Source organism: Pyrus communis, chromosome 11, assembly GCF_963583255.1.
Source record: "Pyrus communis chromosome 11, drPyrComm1.1, whole genome shotgun sequence".
NCBI classification, from domain to species: Eukaryota; Viridiplantae; Streptophyta; class Magnoliopsida; order Rosales; family Rosaceae; genus Pyrus; species Pyrus communis.
In genome coordinates this window covers 19881536-19899744 of record NC_084813.1, presented here as the reverse complement: position 1 = coordinate 19899744, position 18209 = coordinate 19881536, and the positions used below count along the sequence as shown (strand labels likewise).

Below are 18209 nucleotides of genomic sequence, written 5' to 3'. Positions count from 1 at the left end.
GGTGAAGGTTTTTTTCTAAACGGCCTTTACTATCTTTTCCAGCATGTTCAAACTCCCAAGGCTTTCCAAGTCACCTCAAGCCTGATTCAGGAACAACAACTTTGGCATCGACGCCTTGCACATCCTTCTGATAAAGTCCTATCCTTTTTGTTTCCAAACCTGTGCAAGGTTACAAGTTCTTGTGATGTGTGTCATTTTTCTAAATTCACTAGATTACCTTTCACCTCCTCTCTATCTAGGGCTAGTAACCCTTTTGAAATCGTGCATTCCGATGTTTGGGGACCAGTTCTAGAGTCCTTTGACGGATACAAATACTTTGTAACCTTTGTGGATGATTTCACAAGGATAACTTGGTTATATCTTTAGAAATTTAAAAATGAAGTGTTGGAAGTTTTTCAAGATTTTCATAGACTTGTAAACACTCAATTTGCTTCAAATATTCATTTCTTACGATCAGATAATGGCTCCGAATATATGTCCCATAACATGTCTCATTATCTAAGCACACATGGCATACTACATCAAACCAGTTGTGTTGGAACACCCCAACAAAACGGGGTAGCAGAAAGGAAGAATAGAGACCTACTTGAAAAAACTAGGGCCCTGATGTTTCACTCGAATGTGCCGAAAAAATTCTGGTCTCAAGGTGTTCTTACTGCTGCATATCTTATCAATAGATTGCCCAGTAAGGTTTTGAATTTTAAATCACCCTATGAGATCCTAAAAGGCAGACAAATCGATTTGTCACACTTACGAGTGTTCGGATGTACATGCTTTGTTCACATTCAAGCACAAAAACGTGACAAGCTAGAACCACGGGCTGCCAAATGTGTCTTCTTGGGCTACTCTTCCACTCAAAAGGGTTACAAATGTTACACTCCCGCAACTAGGAAAATGGTTGTTTCAAGAGATGTAAGATTTGAGGAACCAATGCCCTACTTCACTCAACCTCTGGACCACTCTCAAGAGGGGAAGAACATGCTTGACTTGTTTCCAATACCATATCCATGTAAAGAAGACGCAACGAGTGTCATAAGGGACCAAACACTGAATGAGGTCCATTCTCAGTCTCACAACCTGCAGAACACACCACCAGTGGCACCTGATGAACTTATCTTATCTGAACCCTCAAGAAGTCCTTCCAACCAAGAGACTGCTTAACTACCAGTGGTTCAACCTCCCACAGTTCGTCGAAATCCTTCCCGTGAGAGGAGACTCCCATCCAAGTTAAATGATTATGTAACTTACAATGTCAGGTATCCCTTAACTTCTGTTATTAATTACAGCAAAGTGTCACCTTCATTTGCTGCATTCCTCAATACAGTTACTGAGACCTATGAACCTCAAAGTTTTCAAGAAGCTAAATTACATAGCGAATGGAGAGCTGCTATGGCAGAAGAGCTTCAAGCTCTTCACGAAAACAACACCTGGACCATCATGAAGCTTCCTAAAGGAAAGAAGGCTGTAGGAAGTTGTTGGGTGTACAAGATCAAGTTCCATTCATATGGCACGATTGAAAGACACAAGGCTCGATTGGTTGCTCGTGGATTTACTCAGACTTATGGAGTAGATTACAAAGAGACCTTTGCACCTGTGGCAAAGATGAATACAATGAGGGTGCTGTTATCTGTTGCCATTAACAATACATGGCCTCTCTTTCAAATGGATGTTAAAAATACCTTTTTACATGGGGAACTAGAAGAAGAAGTTTTCATGAAAATTCCTCTGGGTCATCCTCAATCAAACAATCCAGACCTGGTGTGCAGACTTCATAAAGCCATTTATGGCCTCAAGCAAAGTCCCCGAGCATGATATGCCAAGCTCAGTCATGTCCTAGAGGGAGTTGGTTTCTCTCGGAGCAATGCTGATTCCTCCCTATTTGTGCGAGCGGGCAAATCTGGTAAACTTGTGGTGCTTATTTATGTCGATGACCTAATTGTTACAGGTGATAATGTTTCTGAGATTAGTGCTCTTAAACAATATCTCAGTCACAAATTTGCTATCAAAGATCTCGGCACTCTTAAATATTTCTTAGGAATCGAGGTGGCACATTCCCACAAGGGCTGTTTTCTAAATCAGCGCAAGTACATCATTGATCTTCTTCATGAGGCAAACATGACAGATTGTAAACCTGCTCGGACACCTTTGAATAGCAACTTGAAGATGCAGTCTCATGGTGATCTCATTCCTAATATAGAGTATTATCAAAGATTGGTTGGCAAGCTTATTTACCTAACTATCACTCGTCCTGATATATCATATGCTGTGAGCCTTGTTAGTCAGTTCATGCATGCTCCAAACACAGATCACATGAAGATTGTTCACCGTGTGCTTCGCTATCTGAAGGGTTCCATTGGTAGAGGGATCCTCATGCGCAATAATGGTCATACTCAGATCTCGGGATATACAGATGCAGATTGGGCAGGGAACTCTCTCGATCGCAAGTCTATCACTGGTTTTTGCACATTCGTAGGGGGTAATCTTGTCACCTGGAAGAGCAAGAAACAAAGTGTGGTTGCACGCTCAAGTGCAGAGGCAGAATATCGTGCTATGGCATCAACGGCATGTGAACTCACTTGGCTCAAAACTCTACTCTCGGATCTAGGGTTTCCTCACCCGCAACCTATGTCTCTTCACTGTGACAATTAAGCAGCAATGCACATCACATCAAATCCTGTCTTTCATGAGCGAACTAAACACATTGAAGTTGATTGTCATTATGTTCGGAATCAAGTGCAGTCCAAGGTAATTGCTACACACTTCATTCGCAGTCATGATCAGCTAGCAGATATCTTCACCAAAGGAATGGCATTTACTACCTTTCATCATCTCCTATCCAAGCTCGGATCAATTGATCCCTTTGATCCAGCTTGAGGGGGAGTATTGGAAGAAGTTCTAGGGTTAGTCTAAATCCTAGTCGGCAAGCATGGGTGTATGTATGGTACATTGGCTGTCATAGTTGTCATAGTGGTGACAGTTGTTGATTGTCCTCACCTTTAGTTGTAGGTAAAGCATAAATCAAGGAAGTGTTGTTCCATGTTTTCTGCTTTACTTTTCCATGTTTTCTGCTTTGCTTTTCCTTTCTTTCTGCTTTGCTTTTCCTTGTTTTCGGCTTCTGTTTCTTTTCTTTTCTTCCGCTCATTTATATGAGCTTTCCTTGTACTTGGTTTCATATAATACAAAATATAGACATTCAAAAATCAATAAAAACCCCAAGGAATTGGTATTTAATTTGCACTTTGAGTCATCTTTACATCAAACTCATCAATTTTCTTAGTTCAATGATGAGCCGAAAGTTTTTGACGTCAAAATTCTAATGAAGAATAATGTGAACTAAATCTAGTGGTTTTCTCCCCAATATTCGTCCAAAAAAGCAAGTAACTGACATAATTAATTAACAACATTAATATACAATCGATTATCCTTGTACACCTCTTGCCCTTTTCTCATCTTGGGCGGATGAATTATGAGGAATGATCTGTAATGTCCTTATGTCATTGAGGAGGTGGATTTGAACACGGAATATTAATTACAAAATAAAAGTTTTTATTAATTAACTATTTAAGTTAGAATATCTTCAAATGAGATGTCAAGTTTTAAACATAAAATTTAAATTTGAAAGCTTATATGGCACTTTGATCTTTGTTAAAATTTTGTTTCACAGCAACTACATTTGCTGGCAATCCACGTCATACCACATAAGAATTGACATTTTAGTTGGAAAACCATCTTGTTGTATTTTTACTGGTATTTCTAATATGGATTTTTTAACATCTTCTTTGAAGGTACTTTTATAAGTTTATATATTCATATATGTCTCTAAGTCACACAATCGTTGCGCAAAAATAATAGAAGAAAGTATGAAGAATATAATGCTGGTGTATATTGCGGGTGTGTTGGTGGAGTAGCCTTTTAAAGGCATCCAAGATCATATGTAATTTCCTCAAATTAAATCAAAATTTAATCCATTAAATCTGAAGATAAAACCTGATAAATTAATATAATTTTTTAAGAAGACTTATTATATTAACACCCAACAAATTATTGAATAAACCCCACATACTTAATACACTCCACATTTGCTTTTTCAATGAAAAATTATCTTAATACACCCCACATACTTCCCCATAATACCCTCACACCTCACATTCTCAATATACACCTTACATTTTCTACATGCACCCTATATTTTCTATACACCCCACATTTCTCAAATCTTATAAAGCTTTTAATTTGAACAAAAAATGCCGACTGGAATTTTGACAAAAGATGCTACCTTGGATTTAAAGCATATGTGGGTTGTTTTCAATTCCACCATTAAAACCCATGTCGTCTGTTTTTAATATTCGTTGGTAATTTTAGATGTTTAATTCTTCATGTAATCCTTGTGATCCCTAAAAGATGAATACAAACATAGAAACTTGAATAATGCAACAAAAGTAAGATTAAATAATTATCGATGTCACTAAAACAATAAAAAATATGAAGTCTTACCTCATTTGAAGCTTCCGAAAAATCGATTTCGTGTTTCATTCGTCAAAAATAATTTCTCAATCAACATGTTTGTAGTTTCATTTGTTAGGGTTTTGTTCAACAATGGAGGGTCGGAGAGATTTTGATAGTTGAAGAAGATACATAATACGTTAAAAATGATTTGGAGCGTATTTAGAAATTTTTTTTTTTTAAACCTAATAAGGTCAAAATTGTCATTGCATAGTAAGATAAATAAATCATTTAATATTAAATTTTAATTTGTGGCGCATTCAACATTTTGTGGGATGCTAATATAAAAAGCCTTTTAAGAATATATGGGAGGAATCTAACATATCTTTATCGTGTGTGTGTGTGTGTGTGTGTGTGTGTATTTCATAATGAAAATTGTTATTTTTTTTTATTAATATTCATTTGAAGGTCATCCTTATATATATCATTTGAATTTGAGATTGTTTAGTCATCTAAATGTATCAAATAAATAGATAGTTCATCATGAATATTTACTTAGTATTCACACCATTGATTTGTTCCACATGTTTGAATGACTAAATGATCTCTAATTAGAATGATTTTGTACAAAGATGATTTCCAAATGAAGATTAAAAAAATTGAATGACTCCGATTATAAAATGAATAATGCTTGTGTTCCCTCAATTAAAAACCTACTTACATATTTTTACCGTACAAACATTATGGAAACCTACTTAACATACTCTAGCCGATTTCATGGTTAATGCAGGATATATATATTAGATTGGCACATTGTTATTTTTAAAAGTTAAAACTATACGATCCAAGAAAATTCTATTAGATTTCGATGCTAACTTAAACATGGAAGCAGCCCACGTGAATGCATGACGTCCGTCAGTAGAATTGGTTTGTTAAATATTGGTTGTTAATTCGAGGTGAGAAGTTTTTGATTCCGATTTAGAGCCACATATAGAATTTGTAAGCATCTCATTGTCTGTCCATTCTGTTTTAAACTGCTCATGATATCTCCAAATGGTAATTAACTAAACATTCCAAATACGGAAACTTTTTTTTACCTGAAACACAAAGCACGTCATACATAATTTTATATATTAAAATAATAATATTAATTAACATACTAATTTTTCTATTATCATTTGAGACAGGTAATAACACTACGTAGCTAACTTCTGATATATACTGGAAATTGCTCCACAAAAAAATATCCATGTCTTAATACGTAAATAAATCAAACTTGAAATAATTTTGGAAAATGCAAGAGCAAGAGCTAAGCATCTTCCTTCCAAATCATTGTCAGGGCAAACTCCAAACGGGTAGGAAGTTTTGACGAAAATAAAGAAAGAAAGTTACAGTGGGGGCCATCTGCATGCACGCAATGGAAACGTGGGCCAGCCAGCTACCATGGGGTGGGTTGGTCAAAGTCACTGAAAGACTCAAACAGGAGAGAGAGAATGTTTTCTTTTACGTTTTCCATTTGGTTAGTGCAAAACGAATAGAGAGTATTTTCGCTCAACATCATCAAGGGATGATAATACTTAGTAATTTATTTATCATTATTAGATAAATTTAAATTTTAAAAGTTTTGTAGTAGATAGACATAAATGTTAAAATTTAAACTATTTCAATGATAATAAATAAAATAATGAACATTACTACTATTTGAGAGCGTTGAAAATAATGCACAAAAAAAGATAAATACAACAAGACAAAATGATTTTAGCCCGTGATTGGTCCAAACAAAGATGGTGGGGCTACATAGTTTATCCTATTTAGGAGTTTTTTTTTTTTATATCTTTTTCCTTTTAGAATATTAATTTCCTTACAAAAATTCCTCAAGTAGAAATTAATTAACCTGACCCTCCACCACCGTCACAAATATTTGCATGTGTTTAATTACTACCATTTTATTTTGTACGTTTTGGGTCGTTGCTAGCTCTATAAATAGCGCGCACACACCAAACTCCGCTCCACAAGAACAAATTAACCAAACACTTGTCGAGAGAGAGAGAGAAAGAGAGAGAGAGAGATAGTTTAGAGAGAGAAAATAGAGAAATGGAGAACTTCCCAGTTATCAACTTGGAGAGCCTCAATGGTGAGGGAAGAAAAGCTACAATGGAGAAAATCAAAGATGCCTGTGAGAACTGGGGTTTCTTTGAGGTAACCATAATTAATTACGTTTCGTAATTAGCTTCTTAATTTCCATATGTTCAGTTCATCTTTCTTTCTCTTAAAAATTTCAGATTATAATTAACTTTTTGTGTTTTTCACAAATACTGCAGCTGGTGAGTCATGGGATTCCAACTGAGTTTTTGGACACAGTGGAGAGGCTGACAAAAGAGCACTACCGGCAGTGTTTGGAGCAAAAGTTCAAGGAGTTGGTGGCCAGCAAAGGCCTTGAGGCCGTTCAGACAGAAGTCAACGATATGGATTGGGAAAGCACTTTCTACTTGCGCCATCTTCCTCAATCCAACATCTCTCAGGTCCCAGATCTCAAGGATGAGTACAGGTATAGCAATCACACAGTAGCACTCCCCTTTTATCCCCCATACTCTTCGTCGGGGAAATAAAATATAAGCGTGGGAAAATCATTATCGTTACCCTGAAATTACTTGGTTTTCGAGTTTGAGGCATAATTGTGATTTCTGATGAGGAATTGTGATGAGTAATTTATACGTGCAGGAATGTGATGAAGGAGTTTGCATTGAAACTGGAGAAATTAGCAGAGCAGCTGCTGGACTTGTTGTGTGAGAATCTTGGACTGGAACAAGGGTACCTTAAGAAGGCATTTTATGGAACAAATGGACCAACTTTTGGCACCAAGGTTAGCAACTACCCTCCATGTCCCAACAATGACAAGATCAAGGGTCTCCGGGCCCACACCGATGCCGGCGGCCTCATCTTGCTCTTCCAGGATGACAAGGTCAGTGGCCTCCAGCTCCTCAAGGACGGAGAGTGGGTTGATGTGCCTCCCATGCGCCACTCCCTTGTTATCAACCTTGGTGACCAACTTGAGGTAATTAAAACTTAAACCAATTAACTCAACAACTTCAATCTCCGGTGCGGTTAACTGCACTTTATAAAGTTCTTCGATTTTACTTGCATATATAAACATACAACTTGAACTCCTATAGGTGATCACCAATGGAAAATACAAGAGTGTGGAGCACAGAGTGATTGCCCAAACAGATGGAACCAGAATGTCAATAGCTTCATTCTACAACCCAAGCAGTGATGCAGTGATCTACCCAGCACCAACCCTAGCGGAGAAAAACGCAGAGGAGAAGAATCAAGTGTACCCGAAATTCGTGTTCGAAGACTACATGAAGCACTATGTTGGTGTCAAGTTCCAGGCCAAGGAACCCAGATTTGAAGCTATGAAAGCAGTGGAAGTTCAGACCAGTTTTGGTTTGGGTCCAGTTAAAACTACTGCTTGAGAGTGATTAAGTACTTACACTAGAAGCTGCTGGAAAATGGGTTTTTAGCTTAAAGTACGGGCGTGTGTGAACAAAATATTTGGTTGAACTAGACTTCAAGATCTCTGTCAAAAGAGACAAGTTTATTTATTATTAATGTGGAAATCGTTGTAGAATGTAACCAAAGTCATCACTACTTTAGTGACTGTAAGATTTGTTGGTAACTAAATAAACATTACATTATCTGTTTTGCATTGTATTTTATATAGAACCAGTCATTTACATTGTAGTTAACTGCATTTGTAGATAATGCATCAACAACATATTGATATTATAAGCGTTTGCAGTATCAACGACATAAACGATAGCGAAGTTATAAATGCAGACATGCCGTCAGCATTTAAAATTTATAGTTAACCACAACGAAGAAAAAACTTTATATAGAACAATACTGAAAAGAGAACGCATGGAGCTAAGACTTAAGAGTGTATATCTAATGTGCAGATCCATTAGCAGTAGCATTCAAAGCCAGCTGTGCTTAACTAAATAGTCAGCAGAATCTGTTAATTTATCACTTGTTGAAGTTTTCACCGTAGAAAAGGACTCTAATTTCAGTGGGAAAAGGGATGAAAGAGGCCGAGGGGATAAGGCAGCAGCCATGCCGACATGGTGAACTCAAGCTATAAAGTTTTCTAATTAAAAGCAAGAACACGATATTTTTAAAATCATAAGCTACAATATAAAACAATACAGGAGCTTTCAGGATGGGAAAAAAGGGATTGAGGTCCACTCCTTCATCTCTATGTCCGGGAAATGCGGAGCGAAAGATCCAAACCACTCAGCTTCAATTTTATGGCTTCTATTAGCTCATCTCATTGACCCACTTCACAAAAATTTAAAAACTTGAATGGCTCGATCTTTCTCTCTCTTAAACATTCTGAATTTCTCAGTCCTCTAGACACAAAGTTTTAGAATGGATATCATTCTGGAAAAAAACAAAATTTAGGGTAAAGACCTTCCCATTAGTGCCAATCTAGGGATTCAGAATTGCAATGGAAAATAAGTGCTTTTGAATTTATTGAAGCCTGGAATTGCACTACACATTTTGATACATGGAGGGAAACTGCGTTCTATAGAATGATATCCTCCTAAACAACTAATGAGTTAGATTTGAGTTTAGTGTAATTTCACATGACATGAATATTGTAAAACACTGATACGTTGTCAAATATATAGTTTAACATTCAATCCTTGAAAATACATCTAGCACAATGGTTTCTCGCAATATCTTAGGGTCAATTTAATAATCATTTAATTCTTTTGGTATAAAGATAGAAGAAAACTATATGGAGAAATTGAGAATTAAGGATCAAAGAAGATATTGGTGGATGAGAAGACACAAGTGAAGGTATGAAACAAAACCTTGAAAGGAAAAGAACTACTTGTTTTCAATTTTGGTTTTTGTTTTTGTTTTTGTATCAATAAATCTTAAAATTTTTAATTTATGTGGCATGGAGGCCGAGTAATTAGGAGCTAACCACGTTTGTCAATTACTTGAATGTTGATGCGGGCATGCCAATTCGCCATCGAGCTCAACTAGGCAAATAACTTGAATGTGGTGATGTGGTAGAATTCGCTACTAATTTCTGGATCAAGCGACTTCGGCGGAGGAAGGAACACTCTCACCCTTGAGTTTTAAAACTTGAAGACAAGGTTATGCAATTCACTGTGAAGTTCTGAATCTTTTGCACCATGTTCAGTATCCTTAACTATATTGGTAAACACATAGGTCTGCTGAACCGGTATCAAACTATATGGACAAAGATACTCAAAGGAGATGAGTGTCTTAATTGTAAAAATGGTTTGGCTATCTGTGTGTTAAACTCTTAATATAATAGTAATCAATCATAAAACAGCCCGCTTTGCCAAGAATGCTGATAAAGTGACCTCTTTTGGTAAGGAATCAAAGACTTTTCCCTGTAGAGACTTGAGATAAATAGCCAGTCACATGCTTAGAAAGAATACCCATATATCCAGTCGGTCAAAACTTCCAAGGCAAATTTACTCTACGCTTCGGTCTCGTCTATCTAGTCAGTCGCCTTCACTGGTTGCATTGGACAACCCCGTCTATCCAGTTGGTCGTCGTTTGTAGGTTGCCAACCCAAACTCATATATTTAGTCGGAATTTGTGCTAATGGTTAGTGAATCAGTTAGTTTTCACAAAAGAGTGTGAAAGAGTTTCGCATACAGCAGTTGATTTGTGTTGAGTTGAAGGTCTCCTTTACATTGCTAGTCCTCCTGTATTTATTAGGAATAAATTGCCTGATGCCCAAGATTGTCAAGTTGTAGAGTTCCGATAGTATTGCAACTTCTCAGCATATTATGTGAATACACTTGGTATTATCTTTACAAATCCTTTCCCACTGAAACTCCATCACTACCCAACCTTAGCTCTTCAACTCGAACTTCAATTCTGAACCTAGACTTATATGCGATTAATTCAACTTCACCCAAAGGCGAATCCTGATCCAGATCAATCCTAATCTTCGAGCAATCCTACTACACTTAGGACTCGACCACATCAGAAACCAACCCTGATCTTCAAGATCCTACTCCGCCAAGGGCTCGGCCATCCAACAATAATACATTACTGGGCCGAGATTCACATCCTCCTTTCTGGATTGAAATCAATTCAGGCCGAAATAAAATTTCAAGCTCAAACAGTGTCATTCTGCTCACATATTTTTTTCCAGGCATTTCTTCACACGTTTCATTCCCCTTTAAAATGGCATGCTTTTCGTCTATCTTTAACACCATATAAATATTAAAATAAAAACACAATAGTTATTAAAATAGATTACGAAAAAATATATGTTTTAACACTCAACATAATGAGAAGTTTCTTTTGAAAAAAGAAAATTATCACCAAGAGTACGTTAAAATATAAACCAATGCCCTGTTTGGATCATGACGATATGTAGTTCAACATGTCTATAATATATATGTTATGACTCCACTGAGTTGACCTCTAAGTTGATACCGATGAAGAAATCACCGTGGTTGATCTGCACTTTCCTTTCGAAGGGAGAGAACTAATTTCATTATTCCAGCTATATATATATATCAACTAATGCAGCTTATGGCCTCAAGTTCCACGCCGAGGAACCAAGATTTGAAACCATGAAAGCAACAGCTTAAACAAAGTTTTTGGTTCAACTAAGATTTGACGGTCTCTCGCCTAATTTGTGGGAAGTAACCAAAGTAATCACTACTAATTTATAGTAATATAATATGACTTCAAAACCTGTAAAATAGAGAGACGAAAGAAGCTGAGGCCACAAGGCAGCAGCCGTGCCGACATATGCTGAGCAGCTTTAGTTTTTGGAAAGCAGGAATAGGGGATGATTAGAAGCATGAGCCAAATATAAAACAATTAGAAGGGTGCTTTCAAGATGGAAAATGGGTATCATGATGTACACTTGGTTTAAGGCTAAACTAGTTTAATTAACACCATAAAGACCTTTTTATTTGTGTCAATGTTTCCAGGATATGTGACAAAGTTAAAGTAAGTGCTTTTGGCTTAACTGAAGCCGGGGATGGCAGCTCAAACTACTTTCGGGGGCGTGGAGAGAAAAAGTGTTTTGTGATATTCTCCTTTCGTAACGAGTTAATGATAATTTTACAAGATACGAACACTGTAAAAAACGAAACACTGTTAAATCTATTATATTTCGTATTTAGCTTTCACTTACGCTAATCATCGATTGTCTTTAACATTCAATTGTTGTCCATACATCTGGCACAATTATTTGTAGCAAGATCATAGGAAAGGCTTCAACTTATGGAAGTGGAACAAGAATCTAATAAGTATCAAGTACAAGTAGAACCTCAAAAAATATAGTTTAAAATCAAAGCTGCTTTTTTAGGTTTTAATCATGGTTGGAAACCTCAAGGCATTCAGAATCTAAGAAAGATCGACACCGCAAAACAATAAAAAAGGGCACTTTTCGGATAATTTTGTAGTCTAAAGTGAAGTTTATTGAACCAAACATTCATATAAAGAAGAAGTTTTGTGCTAATTTTATGTCATTAAACTTGATTTTTGCACCTTTAACCTTAAAAAATAACAGCCAACTTGAACTTTTTTTAAGTTTCCTTCAACAGTAAAGCGCTTCTTCTTTTTTTTTATTCCTTTTAAAAAAGCGACTTTGTTTATTTCACTAACAAAATAACTTTTGTTGCTTAAGGACAAGCCCTAGTTGACAATCTAAAAGCACTTTCAAGGGGATTCATTTGCATTTACTTGAAGGTGGAGGGAGACTCAGAGATCCTTATTGATATATTGTTAATGTGAGTATAATATTCATAAGCTTGCTTGTATGTTTCGAAACATCTGGTTTCATCATATCTATTGTGTGGCTGGTTGATGTGTTTGTGGATGTCACTCTTCCCCCACAAATGCACCTAATGAGGCGAACTTTCGTAATTTTAACTGTGTGAGAAGATTTTGTTTGTAACTTTTTCCCTTTCTTAACATGTTTTATTTACTTTACATTCTGAGTAAAAAAAACTTGAAACAAGACTTGTTCCATCCTCGATCTTCTTCGTCATTTGTTTTAGGACTTGATTATTTTGATCGTCGATGTTGCTATTCTGCTTGAACTATATATCTTTGCACATACCACCAGTAAACTAACTCGTTTGGATGTGCTTTTAAAATGACTGAAACCGTTTTTGAGTTACAAAAGCATTTGAAATGCTTTTCTAGGATTTCCTCGCATTTTTACCAATGATTGATTCTAAAAACTCTTTCATAAAATATGCATTCAATCATTTTAAAAGGAGCCCTAATGTAGGCACTGTGTTTTATACAAATGTTTTTACTAATAACAACTTTAAAGTTAAAGATCAATCAAGTAAGTTGCCGGATAACAGAACATGAATACGCATACATTGTTTTGTTAAAAGATTTTAGTTCTAATCATTCGCAAGAACAGCTCGAGAGGAGAAATTAAAACGGAAATCTTGATTTGCATTGGCAAGACGTATTCGATGTCAACTTAAAACTCTAATCGAGCTAACTACAAGTTTTCAAGAAGAAATCCGGATGCATCTGCTGCCATAAATTGTTGAATAAATATACCAAAAACACAGCAGAAGAAAAGATCACGAAAAAGTTGAGTCTCAAAGCACACAAAGTGAAAGTGATATTTTATATAAGGATGCTTATTATATTGAATTCAAGGAAAAATGAAGAAAAAATTCCTTTTCCGCTGAAATGCATACCAGGAACTCATCACCTTTCCCTATTTTATTTATTCCATAGTAGCTAGGAGATTCGGACCTACGATTGATTCTCTTCTTCGACTAAAAGAAGCAAAAGCCGTTCAATAATACGGGGCGACTTTACCTCTTGGAACATGAAAATGTTATCGGCAGATGTTTCAAACTTGAAACATCAAACATCTCCATAAACCTCTGATCCGCAACTCTCGCTTTCGCAGCTGCAAACCGCTGGTATTCGTCAAAAACAGACGTGAGGCACCATCTCTGCAATTTTCTCAAACACCCTACCAGACAACCCGTTCGATGCTGAAAAAATACGACCAAAGTAAGCAACCATCTACAGCGTATAATGCCATTGATTACTCAAAATCAGGGTGTGAACATATAAGAATCCAGTAGTCTACATACCTTCCCTCGTTTACAATGAATTAAGACAGGGTGATTCCTTACATCTGCATTGCGGACAAGTAAACTAATGTAAGCCACAGTGCTGTAATTCCGGTTCAGTAAGAAATTAAGTGAAACATTGTTAATTCTGTGTCGTACCGAGGACAACTTTCAGCGCTTCACGGATTGTATCATCCGGGATGTTTACAAAAGGCTCCTGAATGCACAATTCAATTTTGAAGATCAGTTCGTATATTGTTGGATAATTCATGTTAATAAGGAACTCTATCATTGTTTCCCAGAAATAAAGGAAAACTGATCCTAAATCGGTGTATAAAATTACTGCACGCCAATCCGATCCACTGTCCTAGGGTGAGATGGTACCAACTCCTAGAGTGACAAGTACTTTCATACATCCCGATGATTTATTGTAACTACATTGGCAAAAACACAAACTCCCGAAGATGTCTTAGAACACTCATCCTAGAAACCATTTGAAAAAATTGTCCAGCGTGCATTTTAAACTTCACCTCACAGAATGATACTCAAAGTAAGCATGCTTGAATTAAAACAATTGGGATGAGATAAAATCAATCTAGTGTTCCGATACGGTTTCTGCAAAGCTTCTTGCACTTAGAACTGTAAGATATATCTGATACAGAAGTTCATTAGAACAGTTCTGCGTCAACAGACGGTATCAACGAAAGGAAATGATTTTCACCCTCCCATGTTCTCCTCATTCACTCCCCAGCTCATTTCTATCCGTTGATTTCCCATTGATTATTCAATCCTATGGCTAAAAACAAGAGGAAGTGCAAGGGGATAAAAGAGAATGCGAATATCATTTCTCTTGACGAAATACGCATCACATGTTTCCTTCAGTACCAAAAAGGGACACAACATTAATCAGTTTAGATAATTCATCCATTAAACAATGGAAAGAATAAACTCATGTGATTAGTGTACATCCCACAAACATAAGGTAGGATTCCATGACAGAGTGTTTCAGTATATGTGACAGAAACTCGTGGCCCTCTAGTTAGATATATGCCAGGACAAAATAACTGTCATCCCATCCAAAACCAAAACCAACAAGCAATACCCCACACAAATTTATTAAAAAAAAAAAAAAAAATCGTTATTAACAAAATTATGTCATGATATATATAAGTTTTTTAGCCAAAATAGTCACTGAGATTAGTATAACTCCTCACTTGGTCCTTGAGATTTAAAATCGATATAACTGGTCCTAAGTTTTTCCACTGTCAACTGCTTTGGTTATTTCGTGAAAAATCTCATTTAAATAAAGAAAAAAATGACAAAATAGCCTTACTTTTTGTCAAATCAGTTTGGCCCATTGTTTATTACATTGATGTTGTTTTTGTCATTTTAGTCTTTATTTAATAGATTTTTTTCACGAAAAAACCAAAATAATTAACGGTGATAAATTCAGGGATCTCTTCTATTGATTTCAAATCTCAAGATAAAAATGAGAAGTTGTGTCAATCTCAAAAACCATTTTAGCTAAAATTTCTTATAATAATTATTGAAGTTATCAGATAAAAGGAACAACAAGAAGGGCATCCACAACAAATGGCCATTATGACTCAACTAACAAAGCATCTTGATGAGGATAATGGAGTATTAGTTAAACATGAGGAACATACGTACGATTGTACGAGCCTCATTCTCTTTGTCACTTGGTGACCAAGGATTTATGGTCACCTATTGCTAGATTTGATATCAAGGGCTGAGATAAAACTTTAAGAACACATTTATTTATTCTTCATCCTTGATATCAAATTTATGGGTGAGTGACCACGCATTCGTCGGTCACCATATAAGTAATTATGTACTACTTGATTGATTTATTCAGTAAATATACACACACGTATATGTACCCCGAAAATCAGGCAACTCACAAGTCTCCGAACCCTACTTCATTAATGAACAATCCAATCACTTTTCTTATCTCTTACTACAGGTACCAAGTACAAATCTTCCTCCCGATAGTTTAGATTAAAGACGGTCCATTTACGATGATCAATTTAAGTAGAAAATTAAACATAAGCCTAACGAGATCCAGTCGAATTGAGCAATACACATACCTTGTAGCCTTCAATTCCAAACTGAAAAAGCTTAATCCCGTTGGACTTTAAAAACTCCGTATTCGGCTCTGGATACGGCTCCGGACACAAACATCTACATACATGTGTACATAAGCACATTAGGATTACATAATTCAAATCCAAAAATTAAACAAAAATTTCGAACACTTCAATTGCACATGAAAATTTGGTGTAACGGCGACAGACTCCGCTTTACTAGAGTATGTTCTGAGTTTAAATTTCATAGACGACAATTATTAAATAAAAAAATATACATATAACACTTTAAATTAATCACAATAATCTTTCTTTGGTTTTTTTTTTTTTCCAGAAATGAAATTAATCAAACACTTACACACGCATATACACACACACACACATGTATATGAGCAGTAAACGAATTTGCTTACATGATGGAGCGGAGGCCTAGAGTGTGGAGGAAGGAGAAGTTGGCGGGCTCCGGGAAGCCCGACCTGAAAATGCCGTTATCGACCAAGGAGAAGTTGAGCGGCGGAATGAAGAGGTCGTCGGCGCAGTCGTCAGCGCCGGAGGTCTTCTTCGCCGGAGAGAGCTGGACGCCTCCGCTTCCGGCGACAACTTCGATTGTTCTGCACATCTCGCTCTCGCTGTCGGTCTCTTGATCCTCCGGATGATGAAGATTATTGAGCTCCAGTTTCATGTCAGCTTATCAAAAGAGCAGACGACTGACGAGGAGAGACAGAAGCGTCGTTTTTATAAAGGGAGAAGTCGGGGCTTTTGGGGATCGTTTCGGATATTCCTTATAGCCTCTTGCCCATTCCATTTTTTTTTTTTTTTTTTCAAGGAACTAATGAAAAATGTTTAAAAATTTTAAATTTTAATAATAACGACAAAATAAACGGTAAAGTGAATAGTAGTTTGATTGATTTTTTAGTGTAAAAATGTGATTTTTCGTTAAAGTGAACAATACTGTGAACTTTTCGTTAAAACTTTCTTTTTTTTTTTTTTTTTTTTTTTGGTGAAAGACAGTTTAAAAATGGATCAGAAAAGGAAAGAAGAGAGAAAGTCAGGTGGCGTAGACGAGCAAGAAACGGGTGTACTTTTTCTCGTTATTTTTAAAGAAAAATTAATGAAAATAATTTGAAAACTTTAAATTTTAACTAAAATGATAAAATAACGGGTAAAGAGAATAGTATTATGATTGACTTTTTAATGTAAAAATATGGTTTTTTGTTAAAGTAAATAGTACCGATAGTTTTTCGTTAAAATTCCCAATTTTTAAATAGTAGTAATGCTGATCACCTTATTTATTGCTAATTTTATATTTAAATTTTTTACGTTTATGTCTATCTATGATCAAAATATCAAAATTAAACATAAATTTAACAATTTAAATTTATCTACTAATGATAAATAAATAGACAGCACTGAGTACAAATATTTTGAGTCAAAGAGTGGGGGATTTATTATCTTTTTGTACACTTGCAAGATTTCGAGAGTTATCCTTACAAAAGTAAAGTTCATTTTTTAACTTCGTATTTCTATCATTCTTGTTTTTATTTTATTTTTTGTTCGTGCACCGTGCACCGTACACCGAGTTAATTTCTTGCCGATCATAAAGTCGGAGTGTGACATCGTATTTGGGTGCCACTCATGGAAAGGGCGCGTAACAACCTTAATTTTCTCTTTTTCCACATAAATGCAATTATTTTCTTCCTTTTGTTATGAACATCTTAATTATTGAGTAGATAGTCAATTATTGATGTGATCGCATCAAAGAAGAATCGGCCGCTGGAAATTTATTTTACTGAATTTGTAATTTGGTATAAAATTTGTCTTTCTTTTTTATTCTGTGTGTGAACGAATAAAATAAAATAAATTATGAGAAAATAATTCAACCTTTCATTTAAAAAAGTTTGCATACTTGATATGTAATATCTCAACAAAGCAATTAACAAATGTGATTTGAATAGTCTTACACGCCGAGTATTCAACTTTGCTTATTGATTTACGTGCACGAATGAAATTGTTTTTGTTGATGTAGATTGATTATTTTGTTAATTTTAGGACAGTATACATGAAGTACAACGAAACATAATTCTTCATAACGTCTTTAACTATATGATTAATTTTATTGATCACTCCAAATTGGGCATTTCCTTGCATAATTATACAATATACCTCCAATCATAATGATTCTAATGACTTGTTTAATATTCCAAATGATGATCCAATTGAAGCATCAACCTCCTCCTCACAAACTCAGAAGAACAAAAAGGCTTTTGCCACTTTGAATATTTTAATATCTTATTGAGAAAGAAAAAAAAAGGGCATGGAAATGGTACATTCTGTGGAATATGCTTACTGCCATGAGTGAGAGACAAGAAGGTGGCGTCTTTGTATTATAGTGCCTTTGGGAATGCGAGGCCGCGCGCCACGTCCTTTATCTCGTCGGCTTCTGTAATATCCCACCACCAGAAAAAAAAAAAAAAAAAAAAAAAATATATATATATATATATATATATATATATATATATATATATATAATAAA

At 35.6% G+C, this 18209-nt stretch overlaps 3 protein-coding genes across 3 annotated transcripts; 2 read left to right on the top strand and 1 right to left on the bottom strand.

The window, feature by feature from the left end:
* Positions 1-1389: 1389 nt before the first annotated feature.
* On the top strand, positions 1390-2649 carry LOC137709161 (uncharacterized mitochondrial protein AtMg00810-like). The gene is made up of 2 exons (XM_068448278.1): positions 1390-1798; positions 1946-2649. The coding sequence occupies exons 1-2, from the start codon at positions 1390-1392 to the stop codon at positions 2647-2649; spliced, it is 1113 nt and encodes a 370-aa protein (XP_068304379.1).
* A 3820-nt stretch (positions 2650-6469) lies between these two features.
* LOC137707776 (1-aminocyclopropane-1-carboxylate oxidase-like) lies at positions 6470-8137 on the top strand. Its single transcript, XM_068446693.1, has 4 exons — positions 6470-6642; positions 6765-6991; positions 7165-7498; positions 7617-8137. The coding sequence occupies exons 1-4, from the start codon at positions 6538-6540 to the stop codon at positions 7917-7919; spliced, it is 969 nt and encodes a 322-aa protein (XP_068302794.1). The 5' UTR covers positions 6470-6537; the 3' UTR covers positions 7920-8137.
* A 4882-nt stretch (positions 8138-13019) lies between these two features.
* Positions 13020-16419, bottom strand: LOC137707836 (probable tyrosine-protein phosphatase DSP4). The gene is made up of 5 exons (XM_068446760.1): positions 16090-16419; positions 15680-15773; positions 13731-13788; positions 13593-13636; positions 13020-13490 (listed from the first exon to the last, which is right to left on the bottom strand). The coding sequence occupies exons 1-5, from the start codon at positions 16356-16358 to the stop codon at positions 13305-13307; spliced, it is 651 nt and encodes a 216-aa protein (XP_068302861.1). The 5' UTR covers positions 16359-16419; the 3' UTR covers positions 13020-13304.
* Positions 16420-18209: the final 1790 nt, after the last annotated feature.

Coding starts and splice junctions, on each gene's coding strand:
- LOC137709161 (XM_068448278.1), top strand. CDS start 1,390: ATGGCAGAAGAGCTTCAAGCTCTTCACGAAAACAACACCTGGACCATC. Junction 1,799..1,945: donor CATTTATGGCCTCAAGCAAA/GTCCCCGAGCAT, acceptor TAATTGTTACAG/GTGATAATGTTTCTGAGATT.
- LOC137707776 (XM_068446693.1), top strand. CDS start 6,538: ATGGAGAACTTCCCAGTTATCAACTTGGAGAGCCTCAATGGTGAGGGA. Junction 6,992..7,164: donor GATCTCAAGGATGAGTACAG/GTATAGCAATCA, acceptor TTATACGTGCAG/GAATGTGATGAAGGAGTTTG. Junction 7,499..7,616: donor ACCTTGGTGACCAACTTGAG/GTAATTAAAACT, acceptor GAACTCCTATAG/GTGATCACCAATGGAAAATA.
- LOC137707836 (XM_068446760.1), bottom strand. CDS start 16,358: ATGAAACTGGAGCTCAATAATCTTCATCATCCGGAGGATCAAGAGACC. Junction 15,774..16,089: donor CTAGGCCTCCGCTCCATCAT/GTAAGCAAATTC, acceptor ACATGTATGTAG/ATGTTTGTGTCCGGAGCCGT. Junction 13,789..15,679: donor TTGGAATTGAAGGCTACAAG/GTATGTGTATTG, acceptor TTGTGCATTCAG/GAGCCTTTTGTAAACATCCC.